The following is a 20,000-nucleotide window of genomic DNA, read 5'->3' on the forward strand; positions in this document are numbered from 1 at the left end:
TATATAAGTGTTAAACCACCACAAATAATATTTCCTTTCAAGTATTTATATTTAGCATGAAAAACATGAAAAAGTCATTCTTAACAGGAATGAGTTTGTGTAACAGGAATGAGTGGACGTAACAGGAATGAGTTTTCTGTTACAGGAATGAGTAATTACAACATATTTATTCGAAAGGATTATAAATTCAATACGCTTAGTGATTGAAACTCAGAAGGGGAACAAAATGGTTAGGGCGCCTATACGATGATTTGGGGCTTATGTTAGTAGAGACCCACAAAAGAGCACCAACATAGTTTGTTAAATTCAGGATACTCTTTCGTGGCAGTTCGGAATGTTTGGATAAACAGACAAAAGAGGCATTTTTAAAACAATGGAAAGAGCGAGAAGCTACCACATATCCATGTATGATTTTGGTTTACTTAATGACATAACGCCCAGTTTGAACAACTCTTCCAGGGTATCTTTATCCCTTATGTTAACATCGGGAATAAAATGGTCCAAGTTTGTGACAAAAATTCAACAACTGTCTGGATGTTGTCATTGAGTGATGCAAGGTTTGAATCTGACAAATAATGGTCCTTGTGTAAAGCCAGCTCTTGTATCAATCTTACTCGTATTTCGTCTGTTTGTTTGTCTTTGCCAAATGCATACACTGCACCACAGGCAGGCAGGCAATCCCCATCGGCCCTCAGCTTGACTGGAAATAACTGTTACCTATCACACAGAGATCTAGGTATATCATTTGAAATTAAAAGTGTCCACCTGTTGTCAATACCACCAATGCGAGTTTTGATTACACTTCTGCTGGCCCCAACTATTTCACAAACACGTAATGCTTGATTTTCACATTCATCAACTACTTCATCAAATGATTTCCATTCATTCAATCTTTGATAAAACCATTGTAATCGATTTCAGTCGGCATCACCTTAATGTCTATGTCATCTTGGTCATGTTCATCCCTTGATTCACTGTTTAAGTCAACCGGTGCAACTTTGGGCATGTCTCCATCATTACCTTTGAAAACCTGTTGCTACAAATCACTTTGTAGAAATGAATGAAATTTAATTGATGTAACCAACAACATTATTGAACATTCTTGACTCCTTTTCTCCAAAGCGCTGAAGCAAGCATGTTAATGTTTTCACATTTTTTACATGCACATGTTTCTCTGTCCCTTTTTCTTGGAGTAACAACCCAAAATGGCTTAAGTCGGTAGAATGAAGAAAACGACACGTATGGGTTGGAAGAGATGTATCGCTTGTACAAATGTGACATTGTATCACATATTAGTCTTCTTTGTTTCTTGACTTTATTTCTTGTTTTTGTATTTCTCTTTCCTGGAGCTAATTTAGAAGTGTCACCTTTCAGGAAAAAATCTCTTACTATTTGCTTGACAAGATCTGGAAATTTTGGAGGCATTTGACGTCGTTTCCGAATTTTTCCAAGAGTTTATATTTTTGAGAGTCATACCAGCTGCCAGATGTTTCACGGATGTGTACATGTGCCTTCTGTTCCTCAAATGTTTGATGTCTTATAGGAGTGCAAAATGATTTTGGAATGTTCTTTTCACTTTCTTGTTTTTTATGCTATCTTTCAAAAGTCTTTCTAGTTTTTGATCGGGGTGTCAACAAAAGTTTTTTTTAAATTTTTAATGACCTGTCCAAGCGCTTTTTGTACTTTTCGGATTTCTTTTTCGATTGAGAAAGAGAGGACAGCCTTTTCACTTCTTCAAGACTTTGGTTTTTCAACATTTAGGTTTCATCGGCTGTTTTAGTAGCTTGATATCTTTGACGAGAGACATACTGGAGTGGCGATTTTGAGTGTGAGAAAGGAGTGTAACTCAGTTCAAGATTTTGCTGTTTCCGGTTTGTAGTGTGTGTGTGATAATTTTTTATCCAATTCTTTCTCTGTTTGCGTTGTTCTCTTGGTGTCTTATATTTTATGGACTTTTTCTTTACATTCGATTTGTCGCTCTGGTATTTGTCTTGTTCTTTTTTAAGATTAACAGCACGTCGAATAGGAACTCCATCTCGTCTTTGACGGTAAAGTCGTTGCTCTCGGCTGACATCGTGGCTTTTTTGGCCTTTGTGATAAGAAAACAAAATAAAACAATCGTTACAACAAAGCTATGACGCTTGAAAATGAACAATAATATCATGTTACATTTCGCCACCCTCATTCCTATTACAAAACAAGGTGTAACATGAATAAAGTCAAGAAACAAAGAAGACTATTATGTGATACAATGTCACATTTGTACAAGCGATACCGGGCCGTTAAAATCATAGTAATAATCTAAAATGTACCTGAGCCTAACAGGCAACAAACTATGTTTGGACATTAGGCATTTGGTATTGGCAAGGTAACTTTGCACTAAAAATAGTCTTTCAGCAATGGAAGAAATTAATATGTAAACAATAAAAATTGTTTTTAATGGTAACGTTGTAACAATGAATGTTATCACTTCAATGGACATAGGCCTGTAACACTTCAGTGGTTTACAAAACACTTTACCAAACACATCCTTATGAAACAAAAGAATATGCTATGAATCGATAAACCATGTGGTGGCGCCGTGGCCGAGTCGTTACCGAAAGGGACTCCCGACTGGGAGGTAACAGGTTCGAAAACCTCCACAACCATAGAGTGGTTTCCTTAATCAAGGAAATTCATTCCGGTTGCTTCACTTTGCTTCACCCAGGTGTATATGTTGGTACCAGTGCTGCTGGGGAATGTAATTTGCTATAGACCAACCTCGTATTCATAAGTTAAATGTCTGTTTCATGCTACAGCAACAGGGATAGGTTCCGATTCTATGGGCCATTATGCTCCAAAGGACTTAGTGACAATAAAACATGTGTTTCATTTTATGAAAGTTCACATTCCTCATTCCTGTTACTCATTCCTGTTATGTTTTCCTCATTCCTGTTACATCCCTCATTCCTGTTACAAAACAAGGTGTAACAGGAATGAGTGTAACAGGGATGAGTTTATCTCGCTTCGATTCATACTATCCCTAAAATATGATTTACTCCAACATTAAAGTATGACTATTATTTAGAGCCTTAAAAAAGCTATAAACTGATACTTTTTATTTTTAATACAAGTTCTCATTTAAATAACAAGCCCTGGTAACAGGAATGAGGGTCATGGTCTAATGTTGAACATTACTCACCATTCTTGAAGCGGTGTTGAACTGGAAATCACACTGAATGAAAAAACCATGTGTTTGTAGTTTCGGCCGTGATGGAAAAGGGGCAGATAAAACATTGTTAGTTGCACTTCTATTGTTAAGAGGATTTTAATTGGTTAATTTTCACTGCTGTTACAGGAATGAGTAGCCCCCTTGGGGACAGACTTTATTAATATATAAGAAAACTTTAAAAAGTCTAATTGTTACAAACTTTTATGAGGATGTTAGAAGATGGCAATTTGCATCAGGTGAATTCATAGGTGTATACAACAAGACACTCCATTTTGTTAAAAATTCGACTTAAAGCCATCATGCAAAAAAAGGACAGGGTATTTTCCTCTACCCCAGTCAATACAAAACGTCATATCTATCCTGAATCTCTCTCGATTTTTGTTTTTTATGTTTCATACAAGTTAGTAATGTGTAGTGAGACTGTATAAACAAGTATTTGCTAACAATATATGCATCAAATAGTTCAAAGATCCAATTATTGTCACACGACAGGAATTTGGCAGTTTTTTGAAAAAGGCCGATATAAAAGCTCAAGTTTAAGTTTAGTTAAGTTTGTAATGTTAAAAAGATCCCCCCAAAATCAAATGTTGTTTGAATTATTGATTACAACTGGAAAGGGGCAGCGTGGCTCAGCGGTACGGTCTTTGCTTCGTACCCGAAAAGTTCCGAGTTCAATCACCCGCCGCTTCGCTGTGTGGCCTTGATCAAGTCACCTCGCCCTAGCTCACTTTGCGGCGCTGCTCCGCGGCTTACGCCTGGGTTATTCCAGTCCTCTCTTGGAATAGACCTCGGAGACAAATTTCCCCTGACACTGAAATCCAAAAAGACTGGCAGTTTGACGTCACTATTTGGTTTTTGCACCGCCTAGTGAGTTGTTAGTAGAGCTCATGGAAACAAGTTATTTCATTGGTTGAACTATTGAATACAACTCACGATTTGTTTTCTTTTGTGGCAAAAGATTGGCAATTTGACATCATTTTTTGGTCAGTGTCAGGCCATAACTTTACGATGGCTACAAGTCAAGTCGGTAAACATCCTTTCGCTCATCATGTTTATAAAGTGTAATACAATTGAAATTTGGCACGGCTTTTCGCAGACTTCTTTATTCAGATGTGATTTCTTCTTTTAACTAAATACTCTTCAACAGTTGTAGCGTCACTTCCTTCCTAATGACGCATGGTAACTTAGTAACACTGGCTCTAAACTATCGGAACAATGGCGGAGGCCCGTATGAAATATTTCCCCGGCGAGCATAAAAGCGTATCCAGAGGAAAAAAAATACATAAATTTGATCATGTTTTGACTTTTACACATTCTGATCACAAGGCATATGAAAAGTACTAGCCTGCATGAAGAATAAAAAGTAATGATTTTCTTTGTTTAGAACCAAGATGGCCGCCGTTGCCGGGCGGCGTGACATCAGACTACTGAATCCAATTTAAATTTGGCACGGATTTTCGCAGATTTCTTTATTCAGATGTGATTTCTTCTTCTAACTAAATTCTCTCAGATAAAAAAACAACTTTTGTGTATTTTTACGATTGATATAGATAGAGGGAAGAAACGACGTGTATTTTATTTAAACACATAGCATCAATACACAATAAATGCCATGATTACCTACTTGACATTGAACACCCACATACGGAAGGAACCCCCTAAGCTTCATGTCTCCATAATATTTCCATTCTAGTCTCCGCCTATACTTTCCAAAATGTAATGAAATCCTTTCCATCTTTCCTCCAACAGTTTCGGCAAGTATCATTGGGGGATTGTTCCAGAAGGAAGGAACCCCCTAAGATTCATATCCCCATATTTCCATTCTAGTCTCCGCCTATACTTTCCAAAATGTATTGAAATCCTTTCCATCTTTCCTCCAACAGTTTCGGCAAGTATCCTAGGGGGATTGTTCCAGAGCGCCAAGCCCTGTCCTTCAGACGCACCCAGGGTTTCCTGCATGCTTCCACCCTGCGCAGCAAGCAGCGGATGTCGCGCTTTCCCAGCTGCCGAATGCAAGTAAGTAAACAAACAAACTATAAATAACTTGATCTCTTATAGATAGTATGCGCTTGGCTAAGAAGCTCATAACATTGCCATCCGGAAGTATAACGGACCAACACACAACACTGTGTGTATCCATGAACGTTTATAGTCGGGTTAATACAGTTCAGTGAGCATTACTCATAAACGCGGATGGCAAAAAACAATAACAAAGACCTGAGTGACGTCATCTGCATACTATCTATAATTGATATTATGCGTTCAGGTAAAATACTCACAACATCCGCCAGCCGGATATAATACACCAAGACACAAAAATGTGTGTTACTTTAAACGATAAGAGTTTGGTTGATTGATCTAATTCAGTGAACACGTATCAATAAAATAGCTGTCTTAATAACAATGATAAAGAGCTGAATGACGTCAATTTCGTTCCTTTTATATTGCGCAATGTCCATTAGCAATGGCTCCTACGCAGTCCGATCTATCAACAACTTTCACTTGCCCAAGGCCACACAGCGCAGCGGCGGATGATCGAACTCGGTACCTTTCGGGTATGAAGCAAATACCGTAACGCTGAGCCGCGCTATCAGAATGGCAAATAAGGGAGCTGGCAATGTTGTGAGATAAAGAGGCATCGGTTTAAGATAAAGATGTTTCAAGCAAAAGAGTGTTTCTGTCCATGACTTCTGACACCCTAAAGGGGCTGGACAGCACCTCGATCATAACTCTGAGGTGCCTTTCTTCTTTAAAAAAAAATAATAATAAATAAAATGTCGGCATGCGGCGAGTGCATGCGACCTTAAGCACACACCATCAATAAACATTACAGTCACCTCAAAGTACTCCAGCCAGGTGTAACATGCAGACATGTCGTGTAACATGTTAACAGTAAGGGCCGATGTGCCCCTATATACAGGTCTGAAAGACGAACGCAAATTATGGGCCTGTCTTAATAATGTTGTAATGGAAAATATGTTGCATTGGTTTGAGAGAATTACCATTCCAACAATGGGCCCACAACAATTTGGGTTATGAGACCTGTAACTAAGTATACGTCAGTAAGTACACATGCAAGGCAAAGTTGAGTGAACACATTTGTCATTCTGTACATAATTGTCTTAAATGTGTTATGCCAGGTAGGACTAATGCTTTGGCCAGGAACTAAGTTGTTGTTGTTTTGATCAACTTAAAAGTAGACAGGACGATTTTTTAAAACAAGCAAAACAAGCAATAATTTTTCTTAAACGGATAATTAATTAGTGTTGAGGAAAATTTCAAATTCATCTGATGTAGATTTTTATTCTAAATTTTTATAGATTAAAGTTAAATTTAAAGTTGAAAAACAGTCTGGGATTTTGTTCTATGATGCAAACAAGGCAAAGATTTTCCATATAAATTTACGAAATAAAGTGCAAAATCGCAGGGAGGGGAAGGGGTGGTGGTGGTTCTGGGTTATGGTAATGGGACGGTTTGAAAGCTACCTCAGTTATTTTTATATTCTATTCTTTTTGACAAAATCTAATTTAAATAAATGTGTGCGTCCCTGACATAATCAGTCGCAAGGTGAACATTTTTGTTTTGTGTTTTGCATTTTTAAAAGCCTGAGCATGTTAATCTTTATTTGAAGCAAATCGAGTTATTTTCCATGAAGTTATGGTCATTCGCATGGGCTGGGGTGTGAAACCCTAATTTTGAAAAAATCGCTTCCAGAGTTGACAAGAGTAGATATTCAGTATAATAATTGCCTTCATAAAAAAATTAAAGTAAAACATTTAGGATTAGAATTCAATTGAAATATTTCATCAATATGTAGAAAAATGTTTGATTTAATGATTTTTGATGAGAACTTATTTTCCATAGAAATTGACCTCGACTATAATACTCTTCAACAGTCGTAACGTCACTTCCTTCCTAATGCCGCATGGTAACTTAATAACACTGGCTCTAAACTATCGGAAAAATGGCGGACACCCGTTTGAAATATTTCCCCGGCGAGCATAAAAGCGTATCCAGAAGAAAAAAAAAACATAAATTCGATCACGTTTTGACTTTTACACATTCTTATCACAAGGCATATGAAAAGTTCTAGCCAGCATGAAGAATAAAAAGTAATGATTTTCTTTGTTTAGAACCAAGATGGCCGCCGTGTCCGGGCGGCGTGACATCAGACTATTGAATCCAATTGTCAATAACTCTGTTCAAAACTTTTCACCAAGCGACTGACTATCTCAAGGTCGCCCACAAGTGTGTCTCTTTAGTTTACGGAATAAATTTAAGACAAATACCTGTATCTATGCTGTTTAGAATATATAGTGGATTTGTGGAGGTGAATTGCAAAAACCCTGGCTGAGTCAAATCTTAGATCCTATGGAGTAGCGTGGCTCAGCGGTACGGTATTTACTTCGTACCCGAAAGGTACCGAGCTCGATTACCCGCTGCGCTGTGTGGTTTTGAGCAAGTCACCTCGCCTAGCTCAATTTTCTGACGCCTGGGTTATTCCAGTCTTCTCTTGGAATAGACCCTAAAGACAACTTTCCCCTATGGGATGAATAGAGGGAATGTTATTTTATTCATTACTTGATCTAGATAGAGAATGATTGAACACAGTCAGGCAATATAATATTGGACCTCTTAGAATCACCAGAGAAATTTTGAAGTTTAAAAACAGTCAGGGTATTATCCGAGGTGCACTTATTTGCAGGTCATATAACCCAATTCCTTATGGGGCTCATTGTTGTAATGGAAATCTCCCCAAAAAAATGACGCAAAATATTGTCCATTACAACATTGTTAATCTAGGCCCATGAGTGGGTTCGGATGTCAGACCTGCATATATGTACACGTCGGAATTATTCTATGAGGCAAACCAGATAAATATATTTCTCTTTAAGTCACTAAATAAATTACGAAAAAATTGTTGATTTTTCTAAGTCATAAAAATGCAACTTAGCACGTTTTGAAAGTAATTTCCTCAACATATAGACATATTTGACATGAAAATTTATGACAAAGTTATGGAGCCAAATGCCAAATTCTTCTTTTTAGATGCATTTTTTTCCGATAACTACTATGTTACTAGTGTGCATCTTGTGTGAGTGTGTCTATGTCAATATTGTATTGTTATAAATGTGTAACCAAATGACGAATTGACACTATTTTGGGGACAATAAAGATATATTATTATTATTATTATTATTATTATTATTATTATTATTATTATTATTATTATTATTATTATTATTATTATTATTATTATTATTAATATATTATTATTATTATTATTATTATTATTATTATTATTATTATTATTATTATTATTATTATTATTATTATTATTATTATTATATTATTATTATATTATTATTATTATTATTATTATTATTATTATTATTATTATTATTTATTATTATTATTATTATTAAACGAGTTCCATAACGTTAAAAGAAAAAAAAAGATAAAATTTGGCCTTAAAAGGACAATCTGGCAATCTCAGCCTCGTACAAGTCCCATGTTTTCATCGTGCTGACCATGTCAGGATGACAGCTTAATGGAAGCCAAGTGTCCAGTCTGTGCTTTCTAACAACAGCCGGCATTTCACTGTCAATAATGATCCGTTACATTAGCTTAACAATAACATACACCTGTCAACATGCAAAGGTGGCGAGCATTTGTTACAAAGATGGGAGGAGTAGAAAACGGTAGGGGCTGCCTGAAGCCGGTGATTCGGGCGCTTAAATGACCTTAATAGTGTCGAAAGCGCCGTTAAACACCTAAAAACAAAAACAAAAAACAAGCCGGTGATCGTAAAATACTAACGAAAGAGTGAAAATGGAAAGGCTTTGTATGGGAACAAAACAGACAATGGACGTTTCGGGTACAAACCCTTCGTCAGCACAACAAAACACAAATAAACGTGGAAAACGAATAAAATATAATGAAAAAGAACTTGTATCGTCTGTACTCACTTGAGTATTCGTTTTCCACGTTTAGTTGTGTATTGTTGTGCTCACGAAGGGTTGTACCCGAAACGTCCATTGTCTGTTTTGTTCCCATACGAAGCCTTTCCATTTTCACTCTTTCGTTAGTATTTAAAGAAAGGAGGACACTCTTGGAAAAACAAGAAAACAAAATTAACCAGCTATCTTCCCTTCTCTGGAAAAAAAAAGACGAATTTAAAAATTTGGCCAGAAAACTCGTTCGCCAGATATTCGTATCGATCGCTTTACATGACCCTCTCATCCTGGCAAAAACTCTCATCCTTTGAACATCAAGAAAGACCTCGGGAGGTCCCAGGTTTTAGAGCGTTAGCCAAGATTAAGGTTATTTTAATCGATCGATATTTGAAGGACGAGTTTTCTGGCCAAATTTTTTAATACGTGTTATTCCAGAGTACAGCAGTTAACTGGTTAATCACGAATAAGCTGGCATAAGTTTTCTTTTTACTATAGATTGTATGCGCTTGATGAGAAGCTCATTACATTGCCATCCGGAAGTAGAACGGACCAACACACAAAACTCTTGAGTAATCTTGAACTTTATAGTCTTTTAATGTTATGGAAATCGTTTAATGCGTCTAATAAGATAAATATTGCATTTGGCTCTATGTCTTTGTCATCAGTTTTCATGTCAAATATGTCTATATGTTGAGGAAGTTTAGTGAGAATTACTCATAAACATGGATGGCAAACAAACAATAACAAAGACCTGAATGACGTCATCTTCGTTCTATCTATAGATATCATCAAGAGGTCTGAGGTTCGATCCCCAGACGATGCAGGCTTATTATTTGATATGGTATTTTTTGAGGGTTTTTTATCTTGTATTTTACCTTCTTATTTTGTCTGGCACTGATGCATTCACACTGTTCAGACCGTTGTCTTACTCACACCACTTTCTGCTCCAACATTTCTCAATTTGATATCTTCAAAATAAAAATGGAGCTAATCAAATGTCTTCCTCCTCGTATTCTCGTTCTCAATTTTTGTGTTGTCAAATTCAAGCGGTGGAAACGCGTAATCGTCTGAAAAAAATAAAGATATTAAATTGTCCCACCTATCTTGTAACCTCTGTGGTGTAATGGTAGCACGCCTGACCAGTAATCAGGACGTCTTAGGTTTGATGCCCTGTGTGAGATTTTTTTTTCTTTATTTTTCTTTCATGCTCTGTCTTGCACTGTTTAATACATACTTTTTCACATCTTTTTTTCTTCTTCTCAAAATAGCCGCGTTCTTGCGTGGACAATGTATTACGAGGCCAAAATGGGAGCGATCTATATTCATGTTTTCGTCCAACCGAGTCATCAATCACATGATTTGTTGCTGTCCAACGACTGGATATTTCTTAATAAATGTAAACACGCTGCTTTGTTTATGGAAGTTGTAAACATACCATGTGTCAAAATGACCAATATTTCAAAAGCTGTGAATACTTTTCACTATGTAGGTCACTTTGAGCACATTTTGCAATGTGGCCAATGACCTCGAGCAAATGGAAAGGGAATATAGATCATGCCCATTGGGAAAATAAAGCTCAGTGTGCATCTTGCATCTTAAAGAAAGAACGAAATTGACGTCACTCAGGTCTTTGTTATTGATTTTTGCCTTCCGCGTTTATGAGTAATTCTCACTTAACTGTATTAACCAGGCTATAAACGTTCAAGGTTACACGTAGTTTCATGTGTTGGTCAGTTAAATTTCCAGATGGCAATGTTGTGAGTTTCTTAGCCAAGCGCATACTATCTATATCTGTGGTTTACCCTGACATCATCATAATGTCTATAGATAGTATGCGCTTGGCTAAAAAGCTCACAACATTGCCATTCGGAAGTATAACGGACCAACACACAAAGCTGTGTGTATCCATGAACGTTCATAGTCAAGTTAATACGCATTACTCATAAACACGGATGGCAAAAAACAATTACAAAGGCCTGAGTGACGTCATATTCGAATTATCTATATGAGGTTGTTAATCAGCTGAGGTTTTTTTGTATCATCAGAAATAATTATTGTGGTAGTTGTATAGCTGAGTTCTGGGTTGGAAGCAACGAGGTGACGGATCAGTGTGATGGGGCTCCTGGAGGTAAGTGTAGTGGTGGTAGTGGTGGTAACGGTGGTGGTAGTAGTGGTAACGGTATTGGTAGTAGTGGTAACGGTGGTGGTAGTAGTGGTAATGGTGGTGGTAGTAGTGGTAATTGTGGTGGTAGTAGTGGTAATGGTGGTGGTGGTAGTGGTAACGGTGGTGGTAGTAGTAGTGGTGGTGGTTGTAGTGGTAATAGTGGTGGTGGTAGTGGTAACGGTGGTGGTAGTAGTTGTAACGGTGGTGGTAGTAGTGGTAACTGTGGTGGTAGTAGTGGTAATGGTGGTGGTGGTAGTAGTGGTAACGGTGGTGGTAGTAGTGGTAACGGTGGTGGTAGTTGTGGTAACGGTGGTGGTAGTAGTGGTAATGGTGGTGGTTGTAGTGGTAATGGTGGTGGTAGTAGTGGTAATGGTGGTGGTAGTAGTGGTAGTGGTGGTAGTAGTGGTAACGGTGGTGGTAGTAGTGGTAATGGTGGTGGTATTAGTGGTAATGGTGATGGTAGTAGTGGTAACGGTGGTGGTAGTAGTGGTGGTGGTAGTGGTAACGGTGGTGGTGGTAGTGGTTGTAGTGGTGGTGGTAGTGGTGGGAGTGGTGGTGGTAGTAGTGGTAATGGTTGTGGTAGTAGTGGTGATGTTGGTGGTAGTAGTGGCAACGGTGGTGGTGGTAGTGGTAACGGTGGTGGCAGTAGTGGTAACGGTGGTGGTAGTAGTGGTCGTGGTGGTGGTAGTGGTGGTAGTAGTGGTAACGGTGGTGGTAGTAGTGGCAACGGTGGTGGTGGTAGTGGTAACGGTGGTGGCAGTAGTGGTAACGGTGGTGGTAGTAGTGGTCGTGGTGGTGGTAGTGGTGGTAGTAGTGGTAATGGTGGTGGTAGTAGTGGTAACGGTGGTGGTAGTAGTGGTAGTGGTGGTGGTAGTAGTGGTAACGGTGGTGGTAGTAGTGGTAACGGTGGTGGTGGTAGTGGTAACGGTGGTGGTGGTAGTGGTAACGGTGGTGGTAGTGGTGGTGGTTGTAGTGGTAACGGTGGTGGTAGTAATGGTAACGGTGGTGGTGGTGGTGGTAGTGGTAAAGGTGGTGGTAGTAGTGGTAACGGTGGTGGTAGTAGTGGTAACGGTGGTGGTAGTAGTAGTAGTAGTAGTAGTAGTAGTAGTAGTAGTAGTAGTAGTAGTAGTAGTAGTAGTAGTAGTAGTAGTAGTAGTAGTAGTAGTAGGTTCGTCCATCGATGATGATGATGATGATGATGATGATGATGATGATGATGATGATAATAATAACAACAACAATAATAATAATAATAATAATAATAATAATAATAATAATAATAATAATAATAATAATAATAATAATATATATAATTATTATTATTATTATTATTATTATTATTATTATTATTATTATTATTATTATTATTATTATTATTATTATTATTATTATTATAAAAATAATAATAACATTAATAATAATTATTATTTCCTTCTTCATCACATAGCGAATACAATACCTAGATCATTACTTTACTTTGGAAATGACTAATTAGTGACCATTCTGTTACGACAGGTGATATAGTTGCCCTCAGTAGAAGCGCTGCCGACACGAACTGCCCACCAGTCCGGTGCATCATTAACCCTTGTGAACTCAAGACCTGTCCAGCTAAACCTTCAGCAGTCTGCAAGTAAGATTTATTAAGATTTTTTTTTATTTTCTATGACTACTATGTTACTAGTGTGCATCTGTATGAGTGTGCCTATGTCAATATTGTATTGTTATGAATGTGTGAGCAAATGACAAAAATTGCCACTTTTTTGGGAACAATAAAGATTTATTATTATTATTATTATTATTATTATTATTATTATTATTATTATTATTATTATTATTATTATTATTATTATTATTATTATTATTATTATTATTATTATTATTTATTATTATTTATTATTATTATTATTATTATTATTATTATTATTATTATTATTATTATTATTTTATTATTATTATTATTATTATTATTATTATCATTATATATTTATTTTCTTCACAACTTCGATAACCGCACTTGTGCTTTAATGTAGTGCAATAATAGCTATCCACTAAAAGTGCTCAAATGGCTTTACAAAGGTCCCTGCCAAAAGGAACACCTAACATGTAGGACGATACATGACTGACGTCTGTTAGACAATACTATTCGATTTTCCCCCGACACAGACAACGCTGTTAATTAATGGCCAAGTAAACGTTCAAAACCAGAGGACAGTGAGAGAATGTTCGTGAAGAGCCTTTTCTAAAGACTCAACTAACTATGCTCCTCGCTAAGAGCAGAACTCGAACCCTGGACCTTCCGATCCGATGGCGAGTGTTATACCACAAGACCACATAGCCGCACAATCCTTGCACCGCTAATCTGTGCGAAGTAACTGCAACAAGTAGTCAGTCAATACTCTTCAATAGCCGTAACGTCACTTCCTTCCTAATGACGCATGGTAACTTAGTAACACTGGCTCTAAACTATCGGAACAATGGCGGACGCCCGTATGAAATATTTCTCCGGCGAGCATAAAAGCGTATCCAGAGGGGGAAAAAACATAAATTTGATCATGTTTTGACTTTTACACATTCTGATCACAAGGCATATGAAGAGTTCTAGCCAGCATGAAGAATAAAAAGCAATGATTTTCTTTGTTTAGAACCAAGATGGCCGCCGTTAATGTGAATTTACTTTTTTGATTGATTTCAGACGCCACAAATGTGAATGTTCAGCCACTTTCTGGGAGGGAGACGTAGAAGTCACGAATGATTGCACTGCCTCTTCTGTCGCTACCAGGACTTTGATGAGATCTCGTAAGGAGTAGATATATATATAGATGGATGGATGGATGGATGGATGGATGGATTGATTGATTGATTGATTGATTGATTGATTGTTAGATGGATAGATGGATGGTGGATGGATGGATGGATGGATGGATTGATTGATGTATGGATGGATAGTTGGATTGATTGATTAATTGATTGATTGATGGAATGATGGATTGATTGTTAGATGGATAGATGGATGGTAGATGGATGAATCGATAGATAATGGGATGGATGCATGGATAGATATGTTGATTGGTGGATATAATATATGTTTTTTTATCCCTAAAGCATCAAGCTTTGTGGCGCTGATATAACCTAAATGTGTTGCCTTAAAGCCAAAACAAAACACATAAAACTTTACAATTATTGCTTACATGTCGGTGTTATTCTACGAGAATGTCCAACTCAACTGTTTCAACTTTGAACGTTATTTTGAGATCTTCCTCTTTGGTCGTTACCAGTGTTCTCTCAGTCGGAAAAATAAATAATATCGCCCAAAACGCGTCCTGGTCATGTCTCGTTCTTCATTTTAAGTGTTGTTGGTCAGGGACCCCTTGTAAAGCGCTAAGACTATGAGCACGTTTAGTGGATATTGCGCTATATAAAATCTCAAATTATATTTTTATATTATTAGAATACCTTCAAAGACGTGTCACGTCTTTCATCGTTGGTCAATTCAATTAATTTTCTTTGTTATTTTTATATTCCATTTCTTTTCCGATTTGAGTTTTAACTCTTTCCTTATCAGCCGTTTTCAGAATTTCTCCCAAAACGTCACACCCACACAACACAAACATAGATTTTTCTTAACCAAACAAAAAAGTGACAAGTGCATTCTATATAGAATATTGTTCAGCAAAACGAGCTCTTCAACACAGTGTTTCGTATTTATAGCTGTAATCAAATCATTTCTTTAAATTTTGTGATGTACAAGAGAAATCAGAAAGAGAGAATTGTCGGTTGTATCGTAACGAATGTGATTATTTTCCTATAGTTGGTAAAGATAGGGTTACTTTGTCTAACATTATTATATTATCTATCGATAACATAGGCGGAGGAATGATGAGCGATAAAGATTGTGGAAACCTGCCCCGGGTTCGTTGTAGCATGAGTCCCTGTGACGTGGAGTCCTGCCCAAACTTTCCAGATGCCCAGTGCAGGTAAGAGGGAGATTAATTATCTGCATTATAGACCTTCTATGGAACAGAAATTTATCACGCTTTCTGTTCAAAAAAATTGATTCCCTTTATTAATACACAGACAAAGAACAAGAAGAAGAAGAAGAAGAAGAAGAAGAAGAAGAAGAAGAAGAAGAAGAAGAAGAAGAAGAAGAAGAAGAAGAAGAAGAAGAAGAAGAAGAAGAAGAAGACAAGGACAAGAACAAGAACAAGAACAAGAACAAGAACAAGAAGAAGAAGAAGAAGAAGAAGAAGAAGAAGAAGAAGAAGAAGAGGAAGAACAAGAACAAGAACAAGAACAAGAAGAGGAAGAAGAAGAACGACGACAACAACAACAACAACAACAACAACAATAGCAATAGCAACAACAATAAAAGCAAAAACAACAACAACAACAACAACAACAACAGCAATAACGTGGTTTCTGGCTAAAATGTTAAAATCATATTTTGTTTTGTTTTCTTTTCTTTTGTTTGTTTATTTTTTGTTTTTGTTTTTTGTTCAGAAAACGGAAGAAATGTTAATGTTACTGCAATGTTTCTAACCTTCACCAGATCAAACTACTGCGGCGGCTGTTCTGCTGAGTTCTGGGTCGGTTCCAAAGACGTTACTCTAGAATGCCATTCCAGAGATTTGGCATTGAACAAAGGTAAACAAAAACTTTTTTTTAAATAAGTGGCGGGAGAGATTCCACATGCGCCCGCCACTTACAATTGCAAGAACGAAATTGACGTCAATCAGCTCTTTGTTATTGTATTTAGCCAGCCACTTTTATGAGTAGTTCTCACTAAATTGTATCAATCAGACATGAACGTTCAAGGTTACACATAGATTTGTGTGTTGGTCGTTAAATCCGACTGGCGGATGCTGTGAGTTTTTTGTGTTTTTTTTATGGGGGTTTCTTTTGTTTTTGTTTGTTTGTTTTTTGGTAAAGCGCACATCATCAATATCAAGCAGAAGTATTGATGCAATGTGTTTAGGTAAAATACTCACAACATCCGATAGTGTTTTTTACACTTGGTTCACACCGACATAATATTGTTATAAGACGACAGGTCTCAATACTCTTCAACAGTCGTAACGTCACTTCCCTCGAAATGACGCATGGTAACTTAGTAACTGGCTCTAAACTATCGGAACAATGGCTGACGCCCTTGTGAAATATTTCTCCGACGAGTATAAAAACGTATCCAAAGGGAAAAAACATTATAAATCTAATCATGTTTTGACTTTTACACATTCTGATCACATGACATATGAAAAGTTCTAGCCAGCATGAAGAATAAAAAGTACAGTTTTTCTTTGTTTAGAACCAATATGGCCGCCGTTGCTGAGCGACCTGACATCAGACTATTGAATCCAATTAGTGAATCATTACTAACTTACTGATCATCTTGGTTCCTAGGTGGAACATAAGGCGTCAACAAAGTTCCTTCAGGCATATCTGTCCTGGGCCAGCTCAGCTCAGCTCATTCCATGTCTTTCCAGCCTCTTTCATCTACTCTTCAACTGTTCTCCTCCAGGTGTCCAATGGTCATTGAATCATCGCGTTTCATAAAATTCCACGTTTTACCATTTTTTAAAAACTTACTTACTTATCCGAACCAGCGACCACCTGAGCTCTGGCCCTACGGTCTTGTGCCATGACGTAGAAGTTAGACGCCTTTTGTAGTTGTTCCAGGTGACTATAAAGTGTGTTACTGATGCTTGGATTTGGTGGGAGAAATGTGCATCTCAGGTCTTCAAGAGGTTGACATTCAAGCAAATGGTGTGTTACTGTTTCATTGGGGTGTTGACATAGGGGGCAGGAATTGAAAGTGTCTTTTGTAATTTTGCTTAAATTATGACTGTTGAGCGATATGTGTTGTGTTCTTAGTTGAAAGATGATGCTTTGCTGGTGTCTTCTAAGCTTATTTAGGCTATCAGCCTTTACATTAATTTTTTTAACTTACTTACTTACTTATCCGAACCAGCGACCACCTGAGCTCTAGCCCTTCGGTCTTGTGCCATGACGTAGAAGTTAGACGTCTTTTGTAGTTGTTCCAAGTGACTATACAGTATGTTACTGATGCTTGGATTTGGTGGGAGGAATTCATTTTTAAACAAATCACTCAATCAATTTTCACCCAGGTAACGGTCCAATCATCGCCTCCAGGAAAGCACCAATAACTCCCGTTGACCCAGTCCCCGTCCAGGAGAAAAAGCCTTGCCTCAGTTCCTGCTTCTTCCCTCCCTGTCACCTCAGCTACTGTGCTGCTTTCCCTCAAGCAGAGTGCCGGTAAGTGGAATGAGAGTCAATAAAATATCATCTTCAAGAATTACGAATAAACAAGCATAGCTGTCCGTGGTTTCTTAGAAGGATGTTAAGAATCTCTTGGACAGATAAGAATACTAATGAAGAAGAATTAGAACACGCTGAAATTAAAAGGTTACTAATTCGTACAATAAGAAAAAGACAAATGCCATTTTTAGGGCACCTACATCGACATAGATAAAAGTATTGGCCATCTTGCTCTCACAGGAAAGATAGAAGGTAAAAAGAGTAAAGGTAGACCAAGAAAAACATGAAGTTTGAACAGCTGGCTGAAAAAGAAAGAGAAAAGTAATATTAGTTTTTTAACGTTATCTGATCAGAGAGATGAATAGCGTACCATGAACACCGATTTCTGGCACATACATGGTACTTGAAGAGAGAGAGAGAGAGAGAGAGAGAGAGAGAGAGAGAGAGAGAGAGAGAGAGAGATGTCTGTTCAATGAAGTGATGATAAGTCGATCAACTCAAAATTTATGATTCAAGTTTTGAATATGGTTTAAATTCAATATCTATTGTCTTGATAAACAAAATACATTTTTCGACATCGTAAGAGCACCCCACGAAGCTTTTTATTTGGGAACGGAAATATATTTTCTGTATTTAATATCTTATATATTTCGCTCGCATATCGCAGAATTTTTTCTCAATGTTAAGAGCGGAAGATGATGGTACAAATTTCAAGAAATTATTGATTGTGTTTGTTCAAAGTAATGAGTCGGACGACTACCTGTTATCGATTCAATGCAAGTACTCCCACCAAATTGTCATACTCGACACACAGCGTATACGTTAGAGCTTTAGAGATTTCATAAAACGCAATATCCACTGCTCGTGTTCAAAGCGATTCACAAGGGGTCCCTGGCCAACAGCAACATTTAACATTTAGGACGGCATTTGACGCCTGTTCGGCGATATTACATTTTTTTCGGACAAAGACAACGGTCAGGTACTCATTTTGCACCTGAGCACGGTGAGAGAATATGAGTAAAGAGCCTTTTCTAAGGACACAACTCTGCCCCGAGCGAGGCTCGAACCTAGGACCATTCGATCCGAAAGCGAGTGTCATACCACAAGACCACATAGCCGTGTTAAAAATCATGGCGTTTGTTTTCGAAGGTATTTGAGGAAACAAATTTGATTTTTTAAATATTTGTTACAGTGAATGACATAATCAGTCGGATGGTGAAAAGGTTTGAACTGAGATATTGCCGAGTTTAGTGAAAAGGTCAATTTTTATCAAAAATGAGTTCTTGTCATAAATGATTAAATCAACCCTTTTTGTACATCTTCGGGAAATATCAAAGCTTAATTTCACTTCTAAATATTTTTTACAGTTGAAAAAGTATGAAATTTGAGAAAAGTTGCTGGATACCTTTCCCATACATCTGACCATAACTTCATGGAAAGTCACCTGATTTACTTCGAATAAAGTTTAAAATGCTCTGGGGAGCAAATTCTTTCAGAAAATGCAAAAGATGCAAATCCAAAATGTTCACCTTCCGACTGAATATGTCATGCACTGACACATTCTGTTTTCTGTCCCCAGGGATGATTTCTGTGGCGGGTGTCGTGCCAGATACTACGTGGGCAACAATGAAGTCACGGCGATGTGTCGCGATCGGGTTCCTACACTGGGCAGACTGTTTTCTGGAAGGAGGAGAAACCGTAACCGATCCATCTTCTCCCCCTGGTTGGTATTCCTCGATGGGATGTTCTAAAATGGACCATCCTTTCTGATCATCACCTTTTCCCTTGGTTAACCACTACGAGTGTGGTTGGATTCTAGTCTAATCTAACGCAAAAGGTTATTGAATGAAATGTGAACATTCGACGAGTAACAAAGCACGTCGTTATTAATGTGGTAAGACCAATAAAATGCACGTCAATCTTAAAACGTGCACACTTCAATAGAACGCATATTCTTCCACCCTTCTCCCTAAATAGTAACACGTAATGATATCAAGTTTACAATAATAATTTGTGACGTCAGATTATCAAACATTACAATTGACTAAATTTCACTAAGATTATATTTTTTTAAAAAGAAGTATCATTTAAATATTTTTGAAAATGTATTTTACTCAGAGATGACGAAATCGGGTAGAATAAAAGATGTCTTATACTCTTGCGTTTTGGAATATGAACTTTGTTCTCAACGCCACACTCGCAAGCTCGTGCAGCGGCTAGGATCTCGAACGGAATTCCAAAATGCAAGAGTGTATGAATTGTAAACTAGCACACATACACACACACACACACGCGCGCGCGCGCGCGCGCGCGCCCGCATTGACGTGCAGTGTTCACTTTAGATTGAATCACTCCAATATTATCACGTCAAACGTTTTCATTATGGGAATAGGGA

At 37.4% G+C, this 20,000-nt stretch overlaps 1 protein-coding gene across 2 annotated transcripts in view; it reads left to right on the forward strand.

The window, feature by feature from the left end:
* LOC144956002 (uncharacterized) overlaps window positions 1–20,000 on the forward strand; it is a 38,552-nt gene that overhangs the window by 18,494 nt on the left and 58 nt on the right. For both annotated transcript variants that reach the window (XM_078886270.1, XM_078886271.1), the window contains exons 3-10: window positions 5,095–5,227; window positions 11,214–11,296; window positions 12,848–12,962; window positions 14,025–14,128; window positions 15,198–15,306; window positions 15,879–15,973; window positions 17,455–17,602; window positions 19,185–20,000. The exon at window positions 19,185–20,000 is cut by the window's right edge. In XM_078886270.1, coding sequence (XP_078742396.1) covers window positions 5,095–5,227; window positions 11,214–11,296; window positions 12,848–12,962; window positions 14,025–14,128; window positions 15,198–15,306; window positions 15,879–15,973; window positions 17,455–17,602; window positions 19,185–19,356 — 959 coding nt within the window. In that variant the 3' untranslated portion in view covers window positions 19,357–20,000. The remainder of the gene's footprint in view (window positions 1–5,094; window positions 5,228–11,213; window positions 11,297–12,847; window positions 12,963–14,024; window positions 14,129–15,197; window positions 15,307–15,878; window positions 15,974–17,454; window positions 17,603–19,184) is intronic.

This window comes from Berghia stephanieae, chromosome 10 (genome assembly GCF_034508935.2).
Source record: "Berghia stephanieae isolate SIO BIC M18660-M18661 chromosome 10, UCSD_Bste_1.3, whole genome shotgun sequence".
Lineage (NCBI taxonomy): Eukaryota > Metazoa > Mollusca > Gastropoda > Nudibranchia > Aeolidiidae > Berghia > Berghia stephanieae.